General features: G+C 41.0%; 1 protein-coding gene across 3 annotated transcripts in view; it reads right to left on the bottom strand.

The window, feature by feature from the left end:
• BRAF (B-Raf proto-oncogene, serine/threonine kinase) overlaps positions 1 to 13793 on the bottom strand; it is a 74939-nt gene extending 61146 nt beyond the window's left edge. For 2 of the 3 annotated variants that reach the window (XM_088521618.1, XM_088521619.1), the window contains exon 1: positions 13576 to 13791. In XM_088521618.1, coding sequence (XP_088377744.1) covers positions 13576 to 13725 — 150 coding nt within the window. In that variant the 5' untranslated portion in view covers positions 13726 to 13791. Of the gene's footprint in view, positions 1 to 13575 lie in introns of all 3 variants that reach the window. The other variant, XM_088521620.1, reaches the window with a different exon arrangement.
• Between the last annotated feature and the right edge of the window lie 817 nt (positions 13794 to 14610).

Here is a 14610-nt window from a genome sequence, read left to right as displayed (position 1 = left end):
CACCCATTCACAAATTCAAATCATTTAAAGTAATAACACAGCACTGATTTAAGAAACTATGTTAGTCCAACCAAAGTTAGAAGTTTAAAAGGGAGGTAAATAGGAAGACAGAAGGAGGCAGGAAAATCTCTTCTTAACAGGTATTATTCACAGAATTTGTGAGGAAAAGCTGATTGTCAGAGTTAAGTGTAGGATGGGAAAAATAGAGTGTGCTTCTTCCAAACTGTTTTTCAGAATGTTACTTCTTACGTCTTTCAGCTTACTTTTAACTATTTTTTAACTATTTCATGCATTATTATACAAACCCATTCTTGGAGCTCTGTTAAAGTTCGAGTTGGCACAACTTCACTCTTAAAAGAGAGGTGACAAATAACTTTATATTCTAAAGTAGGTATCAGTGACAGGACCTAATCCAATCTGGAAAACGGTTTTAGCTTGCAAACTACAGAACCATCTCACTTGTAGAAAGTAAGTTTCATTAGAATTTATTGCAATCTTTATCACTAGATCATTCTAGCAAGTTTACCCATCAGAGAGATTTTCAAGGAAAGGTCCACATGAGCGTATCTCACTAGCAGGGGTGAGAAGATGCTTTGCTGACAGTCTCCTCTATTTCCAATTAATTTTCTTTTTCTCCCCAAGAAAAGTGAATACATTCTTTATTACTGTGCTATTTCCTATTTTCTGCCCGTAACCACAATTTTGCTTGTTATAAACAGACATACAACCAAACAAAAACAATATGCAAAACAGAAACATGCTATTCCAAAGATGTTAGAAAGAGAATAAAAGAGCAGTCTGCAAAATTCATATCATGACAAGAGAAAACTGAATGACTAATGAAGGAAGAAAAACAACTTTCGAATCCTACTGCCTTTACTGCTTGACTACACTAAAAGTGCCCCTGATGAAAGTGAAGCTGAAGTCTAGTGGAAGACAGCCCTGGTTCAAACAGCTGGAAAGGGTGCCCTGAATTACCTGCTACACATCCTGACACTAGACCAAGGGCTTTCCCATAAGCAAGTCTTGCAGGGAAATTTCACCCAGGTTTCTATCATTTTAGAAAGGATATTCACACAGTTAAGCAGTACACTTAAAGACAAAGAAACTCTAAGTCAACCACAGCAACAGGAAATTGGTATTTGTTACCAAGAGAAATAGAAAAAAACAGACTTTAAAAAGATTGTCTCATTTTCCGTAAATATTCTGTGTGTGTATAAATACGTACACATAAACACACACATATATAAATGTATTCCAGATGAGCATAAAAGCACTAACACCAGAGATGGCAAAATTGTTAAGAACAGAATCTATTCAACAAACAGTCCTGGAGTAAAGAGTCTTCTCCCAGAAACCACAATAAAAAACAAACAAATAAAACAAAAAAGTTCAAGCTAAACGCGTGTCCATTAATATCATCGCTTGAGCACTCCTAGTGGTCCCTTTATCCACACATTATTCTCACTTTCTCTAGAAAGAAAAGAAAATCACAGAAGCCTCCTGGTCTTTAAGAAAGGTAGGAACCCTTTTACCCCATTATTTTGTAGGTGCCGTCGTAAGTACGCTGCTCTTAGAGTGGAGGCGTACTGTATGAAACCTGGTAATCACCACTGCCAAGTATCTTGCAGAAAGACCAAACCCAGTGACAGACAGCTGCTGGCGACATTAATGTGCGCCGGAATGGAACTGCAACTTACCTAGTAACCTCCACACTCAAATCCAGTCACTTTCTATGGAAAACAGCGTGTCTTGAGACCATAATCCTTTATTCCCTTTCCATGAAAAAAGTAATCAGTCTTTTCCATCTGGGAAGATCTTAGCAATTTTCAAAAAAGCTTCCCTAAAGAAGTTATTCTCTCTTATCTCATGGCATTAGGTTAAAGCTATTCTCTGTAACTAGCAGCTAAATTTGACTCTCGATGCTTCTGGAGCAAGGAAGCTGACATAGGCTTACACAAACACACATGATTACAAGACTTGAGATATTCCAGCTACACTGGAATATATCCGGTTATATCTGCACATTGTGGATAATTGTGCATTAATTTTGCAAATAAGCACTCCCTTGCAATGCAATGAAGACAATGATCTGGTTTAAGGCAGAGGCAAGTGAAATACAGCAGGCACCTCTATCAATTCCATTTGGTGGAGACAATGGCTCTGCAACTTGCAAGACTCCAAACTCCAAAGCAACATTTACAGCGTTCACTGTTTGTCAAGAACATGCTGTCCTGCCCGAGGCAGGACAAAACAAACTCCGTACTTTTTTCACTGGTTTTAGACCCCAAATCATGCAGCAACTTCCAACTTTAAGGTCTACAACTCACATTTGATGGAATTCACTTCAGAGTTTGACTCTGCTCTAAAAAAGTCACCAGTTTTCATTATCAAATAGCTCGAGAATGGAGAATACTTTAATAGAACCAGCCAGGTAAAGTAATTTAACAACGTGATGGGGTAACTGGTTTATAAGGAGGGGGAAAAAAAAAAAAGCAATATCTATCCAATACTCTTCTAATCAGTCCCTTCAGGCTTTTCTTTTTTTCCCCCTTAGATTTGGTCTGCTGTGTTAGCATCCACTTTGTCAGAAAACACTTTAGCAAGCTAACATGTAGGAGCTCTTCCTTGGTTGAACTAACATTTTATCTAACTGGAAAATGACATACGTGCTGGAGTGAAAGGGAAGAAAGGCAACATGAATGGGGCTAATAGCACCTCACTCCAGGGTCTGTGAGTCAAGATGCAGGGCTTGCATCTTCCCAGTTTTGCTGCAAAAAAGAGCTGTCACCTCTTTCTTTCATTTTGATGCCTTCCCAAATACTTTCTCTCCTCCACCTGGACTGGTCCTAGTCCCCTACCTGTCTTTTTCCAATGGCACTTCCACTTTCTACAGTCATGCACAACAACCCACGTAATTCAGCTGTGACGAACCGTGATGAAAAACATATGATGTCCATTGAGCCCATAGGGTGGGAAGGATGCTCCTCTCCCTCCTTCCCGTCCTTCAGGCTCTAACTTTTCCTCCATCGCTGTAACACCCTTCCATTCCCCTTCCTTCTGTGTTTATCCTAGCACTTTTTCCTAGTTTCTGCTGACTCCCCATGCTTATAGTATTTTCAACAGCATAGTTAAAATATTGTATAAAGGAAACATTGTGAAAAATACTAACAACTGAAAAACTTCACTGGGTTGAAAGCCAGCTTGCAAGAGGTATCACGTAAGAGTTTACAAAAGTGACGTAAATGTCAACACGGAGACTGCCTTCTTTAGTTTATCTCACCCATCTTTTTATTAATGTTGTCAAATCACTTTATCACAACTCCCTTGAAATGTCCGAGACACAAAAAATGAGACTACATTCCTACTGTTGGCTAGCTACGCAATTCAGAATGAGTCAGTTGAGTTTTCCACTCAAAGGAAAGCAAACAAGTTAGAGAACAGCATATACAGAAGTTACTGCAAGCAAGGGAAAGGGAGAGGAAGGATCTCTTTCCACAGAAGTTTAAAAGGAGCAAACACATCCATTCAGACTGATGATAAAGAACAACCTTGATGAATATAACAACATGATCCCAAGAAGAGATACAACCTACACTGCACCATCTTGTCTGATGATTGACAACAACTAAGTCAGCTAATGCAGTGATATGACCAGCATTTGACAGCAAATATAAAAATATGAAAAAGGCTTCAACATGAAAATTTCCTCACACTAGCTTTCCTTCTATTTACCAGCTAGCATTTTTAGAAGACAGGTCAATTCTTATCCACTTGTAACTAAAAATGCAGGTTAACTGTCCCAAAAGTGACACTGTTCCCTCTAAGCAAAAAAGCACACAACAACAAAAGTCACACACACAAGAACAACCCCTTCCTCCAAAAACCTAAGAAACATGGGATCAAGTTAATGCTCAAACATTAGAGCAGGACCTTGTTGGAGGTAACATCAGAAGTCTTACTGGAAAAAAAATAAGGGAAAGATTAACTCTGGGATTCTGCTTAGGACTTACATATTCAATACAGATTTGCTTCCTTCCTTCCAAAGGATTTTTCCACTGCAAATCTTGGTATTTACTACAAAAACTAAATTTTGGTTTAATATTTTAAGTATCTCAGATTTATTTGCAAGCGATCACTTTTTCTGCTATCTAAAAGCAAATCAGACTGCTCATCACTGAGCTCTACTCTTAAAATAGAATAAATAGCCTTTCAGTCCGACAGCCTTTACCCCTAGGTTGCCTTCTTTCCAGCAAAAGGATTTCACACTTGAAGTGTTCCTTGTTTCTTACAATTACGGGGAAAAAAGAAAAAAAAAAAAAAAGGAGTTTCAAATAGAGTGATAAATTGCCAAGGACGAAGCATGGTAAAGCTAACCCTTGAAACACAACTAAGTAGATTTCTCTGTAAGAAGTTGTCACCAAGCACCTATGACTGTGGTTCCTTGGTAGCTGACAAGGACCTAGAAGGTGGCTGCAGTCACCAACACACGGCATTGGCCACTTTATCCCAGTTCCCTCCCTTATGCAGGCTCCAGAACTCAAGTCTTTGGCTGGAGCTTTTCAGCCAAGTGCTCAAGGAGCAGAAAACTATTCTCTTTGCCAAGGTTATTTTTCTGACAACCTAGTGTGCTGAAACTGCCTGGCGAACGAGCCAGGGACCACCCAAGCCAGTGCAAGAACAGTCACCTTTCCCTTCTACAGCCCACACTAAACGGATTCAGTTCACTTCCCACTTTTTCCATCACCTTGCCATCTTTGTTGCTTGCTGGTAAGCAGAATTTGCCTTCAAGCACCATAAAAAGAAAAGTAACAAGCATTTACTACCACAGTGGAAGAGTGTAAAATATAGGAGGTGCCTGTATCCTTCATTTAAATCATTAGCCATCAGTTGAAAGGCTTTCTTTGATCTACTAAATCTATTATTTCGTGTTCCTTAGGGCTTTGGTGTTGCAACAGACCTATTTATTCACTTTGGTATTAATCAGTAGTCATAAGGCTCACGTGTAGATCAAGCACTGCTACAAGTCACTGTAATTACATGCATTCATCTAGGACCTTCTCCCCAGACTGCCAAAGGTAGAATACACTTTTAAGAAAGAGGAGGCAAAAGTTATAGAAGTTCCTCAAGTTAGAAAATTTGTAACTAAAATGTTTGCTCCATTGCAGTTACCTCTGTGGAGCACCATATACTGAACTCCAAAGACTTGTGTGTTTGCCAGGCTGTTTCTCCCCACACCTGAAACTGAAGCCACATCCTATTTCAGAGGGAAAGCAACCAGCCCAACAGCTAATTACAATAATTGCATGTAAGCAGCAAGCACTAGTCAGGCAGAGATCTTACACAGATTGGGTCATGTTAATTAGAGTGACAAAACAAACTCAGTCCATCTCAAACTCGAGAGGCTACTTGGCTCTCCCCTTCCCAGGGCACCCGAAGTATTAAGAAAACACAACCAGCACCTATTTAAAAGCCAACGCTACCAACCCCTGAAATAGTTATATCCTTTGCAATATCCCATTGCTGAATTATTATTACAGCATACACGTGTTTTCTACCAAGAAGTAAGCAGAACATCAAATAGTCAATTGCAACTACTAATAGCACACAGGCTAAATTATTTTTGTTTCTATTGTCTGAGATCCAACAGGGAAATTAAGGTATCCTATTTTTATCATAAATAGACCTCAAAAGCTGAAATGAAGGCACTCATATGCTTTGCAAATAAGAAAACAGGTATGAGAAAAGTAATTTGTCCACAATCACCAAAAACAGTCCTAAATAGACCCTGCCATAGGAATCACATTTTCCTAACTGGCATTCCACTCAGCAGACTCACCTGCCTGCTCACCCTAACTGCAACACAAAAAATGAAATACAAGGCAGTTTCTTACCACTCCTTTTAGACGCTGTTAGGAAGAAAGGAAAACAAGATGCAACCACCCCATCTTCCTCCTTTTTTTAAGGAAAGGATTTTGAATATCATCCACTAATTTTTGCTTCAACCTTTCAGGCACTCAGAGGGATGAAAAGAACAGCTCATTTAAGAAAACTGAAAAACAAACAAAGTCCTGAAAAAAGCACTTTCACTTAACACCATTACCAAACTGTTAAACTGTTTAGCACAGAAAAGCTATGGCAAGACTTTTAACCAGTAACTATGCAGTGTAGAAAATGGGAAAGGTCATACCTATTCTTAGCTATCAATTCAAAAAAAAAAAGAATCACAGGAGTATTTATTCTTTTGTATGGTGCCAACAAATTGTACTCCAAGAAACTTATGAGACTGTTGAAAGAAATCCTTTCTGAAAACTACCTCAGATGATGCTAAAGACTCACATTTAATTCTACACCGCTTGCAATTAGAGAGAACACCTGACCTAAGATTTAATGAATTAATTTACAAAACCAGCTCAAAAACTGAGCCACTAACACAAAACCAGTGAGCACTTTTAGCATCTACTCTCAATATTTTAAAGTCAAGAGAAATAGTTTATTTCATGTTGATTTTATAACGCTTTTCAAGGATCACTAGTGAATAACTTGTACTAAAGAGATAAGGATATTATGCATGCTACTCAAACTTCAGAAATGCCTACTCTCGAACTAATCCCTTTATCTGAGATAAAGCTAAAAAAGTTACCAATTCTGTGCTCTAAAGGGTCAGAAAATGTTGACTAAACACAATGCAACTTCACCCAAGAAGTATGTACTACTTATCTGCATATTAAATGACAGTTGTACTAGTGACTGTGCTGCTTAAGGGGCCTCCCTGTAGCACAGGTGGAGGAATTACAGCTGGTATCCCTGTTTGCATTATAATAATCCTAGCAACTTAATTATGCAGCATAGTTTTAAACAATAAGTACATCTTGCTCACTAAAACACTTGCTCAGCTCCTGAATGCAAGGCTTTGAAGGAAGTTGGTACCTTTCATGTAGAACTACAATCTTTTTACAATACATTTTCACAAAGTCTATTTGGAGGAAGCATTAAAAACATTATACTTACTCAGAAACTTGCAACAGTAAATGTGTCATCATCATCATCCTCCAGCAGGCCCCCATGATATCTTAAATGCAATACTGACATTTTGGAGAAGCCAGATGATACTGTTCACTGTACCTACACTGCACAAGCAGCTGCATTTTGACAAAAGCACTGGTTCTCATTTTTGATCTTTCATGTTAACGCTGGACTGGAGTTACAAGGTGGGACGATAAAGCGCAGCACTGTTCCTGGAGAATTATTCCTCACTTGAGGGCGCTTTCGGACAACCACTTTTGGGTGGTTGAAAATGAGATGCTAGGGTGCACATCCATACAGTATGATCAGAAAAAGATTAAGGAAAGGCACTGTTGCAACTCCTGTCACAAATGCAATTGTTAAAAAGGTGGAGTAACATATCAAACACTTGCTGCAAGGAGTTTAAATGGGGAAAAAAAAAATAAAGAGAAAAGGCATGTAACTGTAGCAAGGAGTCTTGTATTTTGAGAGCTGGTCACAGTAGAAGAAATCAGTTACACAAAACACATATTTTATCACTCTAAAAACAATCTAGGGACAGGAAGAAAGGCTTTGAGCTCCAGAGGATTCCATTACACGCCCCAAAAACTCAACAGCAACGGGGATCGGAAAAATGAAGAAACATGTACAGTGTAGACTGACTCCTCTGTCATTCCTGCACTAGCTATGAGAAAGCAGTTGCATTCACAGAGGTACGGACAGAGCAAAGTTACGAAAATCACCTCATAGTTCCAAAGCAAAATGCTGTACTCGGAGCTCTCACATGGCCAAAGCTTTGGGGAAAGCATACATTTGGCAAAAGCACTCGTATCCTGGCACGCCGCCAAAGCCATGGCATATAATCATATTTCTGTAAAACATACACTCAGAAGTAGCCCACACAAACTAAGACAGACTGCTCCAGCCTAGTGAAAGAAGCTCAAGACCACAAAGATCTAACGTGTCGTGAACTAAACCTAACAAGTCCAACCAAGGAAACTTCAGTTATACAAGACTTTCATTTCACCCAAAAAGTGAAGGCCAGTGCACTTTCCTGGACAGAGATATTTAAAATCAGTCAAAGGAAAAAAAGAACATAATTGCACTAGCACTGCTTTCCCTAACCACATACTACTGCCAGATACCTTGCAACGGCTCTGGAGGACATTTAGTTCATTAATCTTACAGAAAAATAGCCCAGGAAAAAAAAAAATCACACATTAACAGTTTTCTTCAGCTTAGTGAGCTGAATTAACCTGGGGAGGGATCTAAGCACCAGAACGGACAGATGCAGTAGGTAGGGCAAAGTGGCCAAAAGCAGGTATGGAAAGCAGGGAGACTTTCCCTCTTGGTGGCAAGCACAGCTTGATTATTCAATGTAGCTTCAGGGACAGAGAGTAGCATTAATGGCTACTGTTACAACAGAGCATTTCTACCATATTGTACATTACATTTCCCTTCCTAAGTGAATTGTTCAAACTGAAAATATACCACAGAAAACTTGCACTTGGCTGGAAAGTGCCTACAAAGAACTCAAACTTTAAGCAGCTCCTGCTAAGGATGGACTGGAACAGCATTTTCAATTTTGTGATGGTAATTTGAACCCTGTCTTGTTTCCTCTGGGAATGTAGATAAAATTACAAAATGATTGAGTTTTCTACTAATTGAAATTCTCTCCAAAACTTTTCATGTAGCCAAGTTGTCTATAGATACACATTAATAAAGCTTAGACAAAGTTTTTACAAAATAACAAGTGGAATATTGGAGTTTGCTTTTTCACTTTACTTCTAAAAAAATAGCTGTCATCAAAAAAAAAAAAAAAAAAAAAAAAAACCTGTTTGCATCTATGGTGCTATTAATTGCACACAGCAAAACAACTGTCTTCCCTGGCTAAAATAAGCATGAAGAAAGATATCAGAATAGCTTTAAAAATAAGATGTCTTTGAGTTTACAGACCTCATAGTACAAATGGAAATAATGCCAGTGGCTTAGGTATCAATACAAATTCACAGAAAACACAGTATTTAGCGTTTATATCCAACCAATTTGAGGATAATAATACAGATAAAAACCAAGTGTCTGAGACATGAAAAAACTGCAAAAAGCACTACAAGCTGCTCATGTAAACTTTGTGTAATCAAGCAGCCTAATAGGGAACACTGCTGTTAATCCTATTGCCTTTTGGGATAAACTGCGTAAGAAGAAGGAATCTTTTTAATCTCCCCCATAGAACTCCAGTATTTCAAGGTTGAGTTCTAAAGGCCCAATCCACCTTGCCAAGCATCACAAAAAGCCTGAAGAAAAAAAAGAAAAAAAAAAAAAGAAAGAGAGAGAGGTTTTCAAATTGACCATCTTTTCTATGTCTGCCATGGCTCCTGGCAAACCTTTACCTGGGGAGATGACAGAATCTATTAATGCGGATGTTGTGAAAGAGTTCCGAAAAACCTGTTCTCATGCTTTACTACCTCTAGCTATTAATAGATAAATAAATACATAAATAAGTCTTAATAGTGACCTGAAACTATCTTTTCTGTTTCTGTTTAAACTCACTATTCCTAGCAATGACCACAACCAGTTATTTGCATTCTTCACATCAGATTTGCAATTGCTTTTCTAAAAAACAACCTCAATTCTGTCAGCTTTCCTGAAGGCTCTGATTTTCAAGACTTCTGGTCGTCCTTGTTGCTTGACTCTCCCCAACCAGTTCATGCATTTCTGGAAGTAGTGGCACGAAGTCTTTATACACTTAAAGTGTAAAAAGGCCTTTCCTATGCTGACCAGGATAAAAAAAAAAAATCAGTTATCTTTTGAGATATACTTTTGCAGAATATTAGCTAGCTATAAAACATCTTGCAGCTAAGGCTTATGTTTTCCACACAACTAAGTAGCACGTCATATTCTAAATCTCAATTTCTGATCACAAAATGCAAGGAAAGATAACTGAGATTCAACAGAAAATTTATTCCCAGTAACACAAAAGCAATGAAGCAAAAATGCTTAATCTCTTCTACTTTTCAAGTGAGTAGTACCTGTAACTGCGAACTATTCAGAGAGAAAATAACTTTCCCTATAAACTCGTATAATAAGTTCATAATAAGTCCTATGATAAGTTCTCTAAATATTATTAAAGCAAAAAAAAAAAAAGGTGAAAAACACGCCCCCACAAAAAAACCCCAAAAAACAACATCAAAAAAAAAAAGACTTATTTTATGAGGCTCCACCAGTTACCTGGTGTAGCACTTTCCTTCTGAGGCTTTTTCATTCAGCAGAGTTGGAAATAATGCATTTTATAATACTACTGTTTCTGAAAAATATAACTAATATTAATGTTGGATAAATTCCAGCTTCGATATCTAGAAAATAATCAACTGTCCAACAGATCAAGACCTCACTTCATAACTTACAAAGTCATTCTTATCTTCCAAAGAACGCTTCAGGGCACACAGCGAGTACAGAAAATCCTATTTAAATTATTTAATATTTGTGTAAATAATCTCTAGCAACAAGAACAGCCCAGCTGTCACACAGCCCTTACTATATCAACAACCCCATAATACTGTGAAAACCTTCCATCCAAACAATTTCTTGTTCTGAGAATTCATCCTATGGTAAAAGTCAATCTAAATGCCTCTGGGGGCCACGTTTCCTGGGCCTTCTAATACCAGAAAAGTGAGTGAAAAAGAAAAAAATCACACATCTCACTTGCCTCTACTCTCCTCAAATCCTTGCACCTCCAAGCACCACCTCTTTCCTAAATGCACCATTTTTTGAGTGCAAGTACAACTAAGTATTATTCTTATAGTCTTGTTGTTACTAAAAAAAGAAAAAGAAAAAAGAAAAAATGCTTGAGCAATTACTACGCTCTTAAGCCATGCCGTTTCTTCACTATTAAGAGGGTTTTTCTGCACCAGAAGTTAGGCTGATGAGGCAACTTCTGAAGCATTAGATTTAATATCTGTTTAAAAATTGGTCAAGAGTTTAATGATGGGGTATATTTTTTTCTTTCTGAAAACCCCAAACTTGCATTTACAAGTGATATTGATGTAGTTATAACCAATAGGGAATAAATAAATAAAGTTCATTCCGAACTTGGTAAGAAGCACCTTCATTACCAGGGGAATTGCGTTAAACCTTCAAGGTCTGTCATAGATTCTTGCCATTCATCAGGAAATGTAGCCCCTATTTCCAAAAGGGAAACTTCCAGTTACGCACTTTAACCTTTTCAGGTAATGCCTCAAAGTAAGGGAGCATACACTCCTTGTTGGGCTTCCACAGCATGGGTTATTTTTACAGCTTGGATTTACATTGCCTCAAAGGAACAAAACAAAACACTACAACGTGCACTTCTATTAGAGCCATGAGTCAGTTACGAGCACTTTGGTATTTTTATCACTTTTGTCACTTTGAATTTGCATTACGCTTTAAGTTAACTTGTTTTTATACTATGATCAGAGTTTCCATTTTAAATGTATCAGCAATTTTTTAACATGAACAATTATTAAAACTACAGGTTTAGATGAGGCATTAGGTAAACTTATACAGTAAACAAAAGTTAATGACTTATGGCTTGAGGAAGAACAAAGTAACCTAAGAATAAAACCACATTAGAAAATTAAAAGTCTAACCCCAGCTCTGCTTAAGACACATGTGTTTCAGTATTTTCAATGTATAAAAAGTTTGCTTTTTAGTAATAGAAGAATACCCCCACTCACTTCTTAGCAGTAAATATATGCATTTGTGCTTATGAAGTACCAATTTCTGTGGTTGGCTGCTGTTCCAGATACCAGAAAGCTTCTCTCCCCTATAGAGATGTGAGCTATTCAGCAAAAAGAGAGAGCTACACTATGTAATTTACTATTTGCAACTAAGTTTAGTGGCTGACATAAAAAGAAACATTTTTGAAACTCAAGTGAGTTACAGCAGAGCTTCACAAATGACCTCTTTAGCATTAAATCTGATTAAAATAATTCTCATCTCCTGCCACTCCTTTTCTCTCCTTTCTCCCTTACTGCAGTTTATTTTTCCCTGTCAGCTGCACTGATATTACTGTTTCTAAGGCCACAGTATAAACCAGTTGTTGAAATGATCCCATAGAGAATTTTTTTCCCCATAGGAAGAATAACAGCGCAACTCAGTTACATGTACCATAGCAACAGCACAATCATGGTGATTAAAAATTAATTAAATAATAATAATAATAAATAAATAAAACAGAAGCTTTTTAACCTCATTTTGCTGCCAAAAGAAAGTGTTGTTTAACTCCACTCTTTAGGTACTCACGTTTCTCAACTAGTTGAGAGTTTCTCCTTACTCAGGAAAGTTAAGACCAGGTTTACATTACTCAAAGCATTTAATCACTGTGAAGTCTACATGTAGAACAGACTTATGTCACTGAGCTTTGTCTTCCCTCAGCAAGGCACGGGAGATAAAAGGGAGGATTCAACCTAACCTCTCACTGCCATCACTTGGTACAGGCTCTTTCCAAGTCTCTCTTTCCCAGCCACCTACTCAGCATCACTTAGGTGTACATCAAACTTCCCAACTCAGTAATCCCACAGAAATAGAGAGATGGTTCTCTCTGGCGAGGTACAGCTGATTTGGGCTGACCCCTCTGCAAGCCACTGTTCAAAAGGAGCTCTATGCTGGCAGGCTCTCCCTGCCAGGTGCAAGGAAAGAGCGAGGCCTTTGCTCCGGGCAGCGGGAGCTGCCGCCTCGGGGACTCAGCACCTCCCAGACACATGCACGATTTTGCTCACAAGTGAAAGGCTCCACGATGACTGTAGAAACGTGCTCAGGAAAGCTGAGACGAGCCGAATTAATCCCCCACAACCTAAGCACTGAACGAGGAGCCCGCTTCTGGCACCTGGATTTACCTCTGACAGACCTGATGATCAATACTGGGCAAGTCAAAGCATACAACGCTCACAACTGCAAAACACCTTGCATGGTTGTATATTGTATTCCTCCTTCGACAAATGTTTCAGAAACGCTAGCAACTTAACCCTAGCAAAACAGGTAGTGCTGCTCTTCACAGGACTGGGAAGTTAAGTAATATGCCCCAAAACACAGGAAGTATCTAACAGAGACCCAAACCAGAGGCCTGGAGCCCTCAGAGCCTGCACTGCGCCCCGTTACCCGTTACGTTTCATCAGCCTCTCTGGGTAGAGAGGGCTAGCAGGGTCCAGAGGCCCGGGAGCACGGGAAGCACACTGAAACACCTCCCAAAGCCATCAAGGAAAGCCGATTACCGAACGGCCGCACAGCAGCAGTTCAGCCAACCCAAATCCCTCAGGTAACTTCGAGTGTGACAGGGAGGCAGAACTGCACTCCTTTTCGGGTCATTTTTTTTTTCTGGGGGGGGAGAGGGGAGCGCGGAGGAGAGTGTTTTAAACGAGACCCTAACCGCCCCCCCCCCCCGTCACCCTCTTCCCTCCCCGCCCCCCGCGTCGATACCGGGCTGGGGGCGGCAGGGTCGGCCCGGGCCCGGCCGCCCCGCGGGGCCTCCGCGCCACCCCGGTTCGCAGCGAGCGGCGCCTCCCCGGCGCGGGGGCGCCCCCCGCGGGGCCTCACCTCCTCCGGGATGGCCGCGTCGCCGCTGCCGCCGCCCGCCGCGTAGCAGGGCCCGAGCGCGGGCGGCGGCGGCTCGGGCTCCATGTCCCCGTTGAAGAGCGAGGCCCCCTCGGCGCTGGCGCTGCCGCCGCCGCCGCTCAGCGCCGCCATCTTGGGTCGAGGCGCCGCGGCGGGCGCGGGGGAGGCGGGCGCGGCGTCCCCGCCGCCGGGACGCCCCCAGCCGCGACCCGTAGCGCGAGGCGGGGCGGCGCGGGGGGAGGGGGCGCCGGCGCAGCTCCCGGCCAGCTCCCGGCGGCCCGCGCCACCCGCACGTCACGCCCGGCCCGTGACGTCACCCGCGCCCGCCGCCCCACTGCGCATGAGCCGCCGCGATGTCACCGGGAAACACCCTGACGTCACGGCGCGACCACCCGGTCGCCCTGGGAACCCGGACGTGGGCTCGGGACACGCCCCTCGCGACGACCCCGCCCCCGCCCGGCCGCAGCCACCCCTCCCCCCTGCTCCGCGCGCCCGCCGCCCAACGGCCCCCAACGGCCGCTCAACGGCGCCCAACAGGCACGCACAAAATAGCATTGAGGTGCTAGCAAGATTAAAACTGGACACAGACGCATTTTTCCATGCTGTGTGCATGTGCAGGAACAGAAACATGATGGAAGGAGTTAATAGGCAAGCACGGAAAGGTCTTAGCAGGCACCGCGTGTATTTAAGGTTGTTGGAACCGGTCTGACATCATTTGACAAACAGAATTACTGTGGTTTTGAGATATGTCGTTATTAGCATGTACAAGACAGTTATTAGGGAGGTGCTTCCCACTGGGAGAAAATCATAATTTTGTCAGAACTTCAGTTATAAATAAAATAATTGATTGATAGAATTACGATTTTTTTTTCCTTTGACATCATTTAGGCCTTGACCTGCCAAATACTTACATTTTATTTACATAGAATTCTTTAAGCAAGGGAAGGGTCTAATAGTGAGCACCACACATACACACAAATTGGGCGTTCGCTGAATATCTGATTTCTTATTGTACAT

Source organism: Tinamus guttatus, unplaced genomic scaffold, assembly GCF_059628265.1.
Source record: "Tinamus guttatus ecotype Peru unplaced genomic scaffold, ASM5962826v1 Tinamus_guttatus_pri_ptg000125l, whole genome shotgun sequence".
In the NCBI taxonomy this organism is placed as follows: Eukaryota; Metazoa; Chordata; class Aves; order Tinamiformes; family Tinamidae; genus Tinamus; species Tinamus guttatus.
Note: the sequence above shows the minus strand (reverse complement) of the source record. Positions and strands in the feature narration are given on the sequence as shown.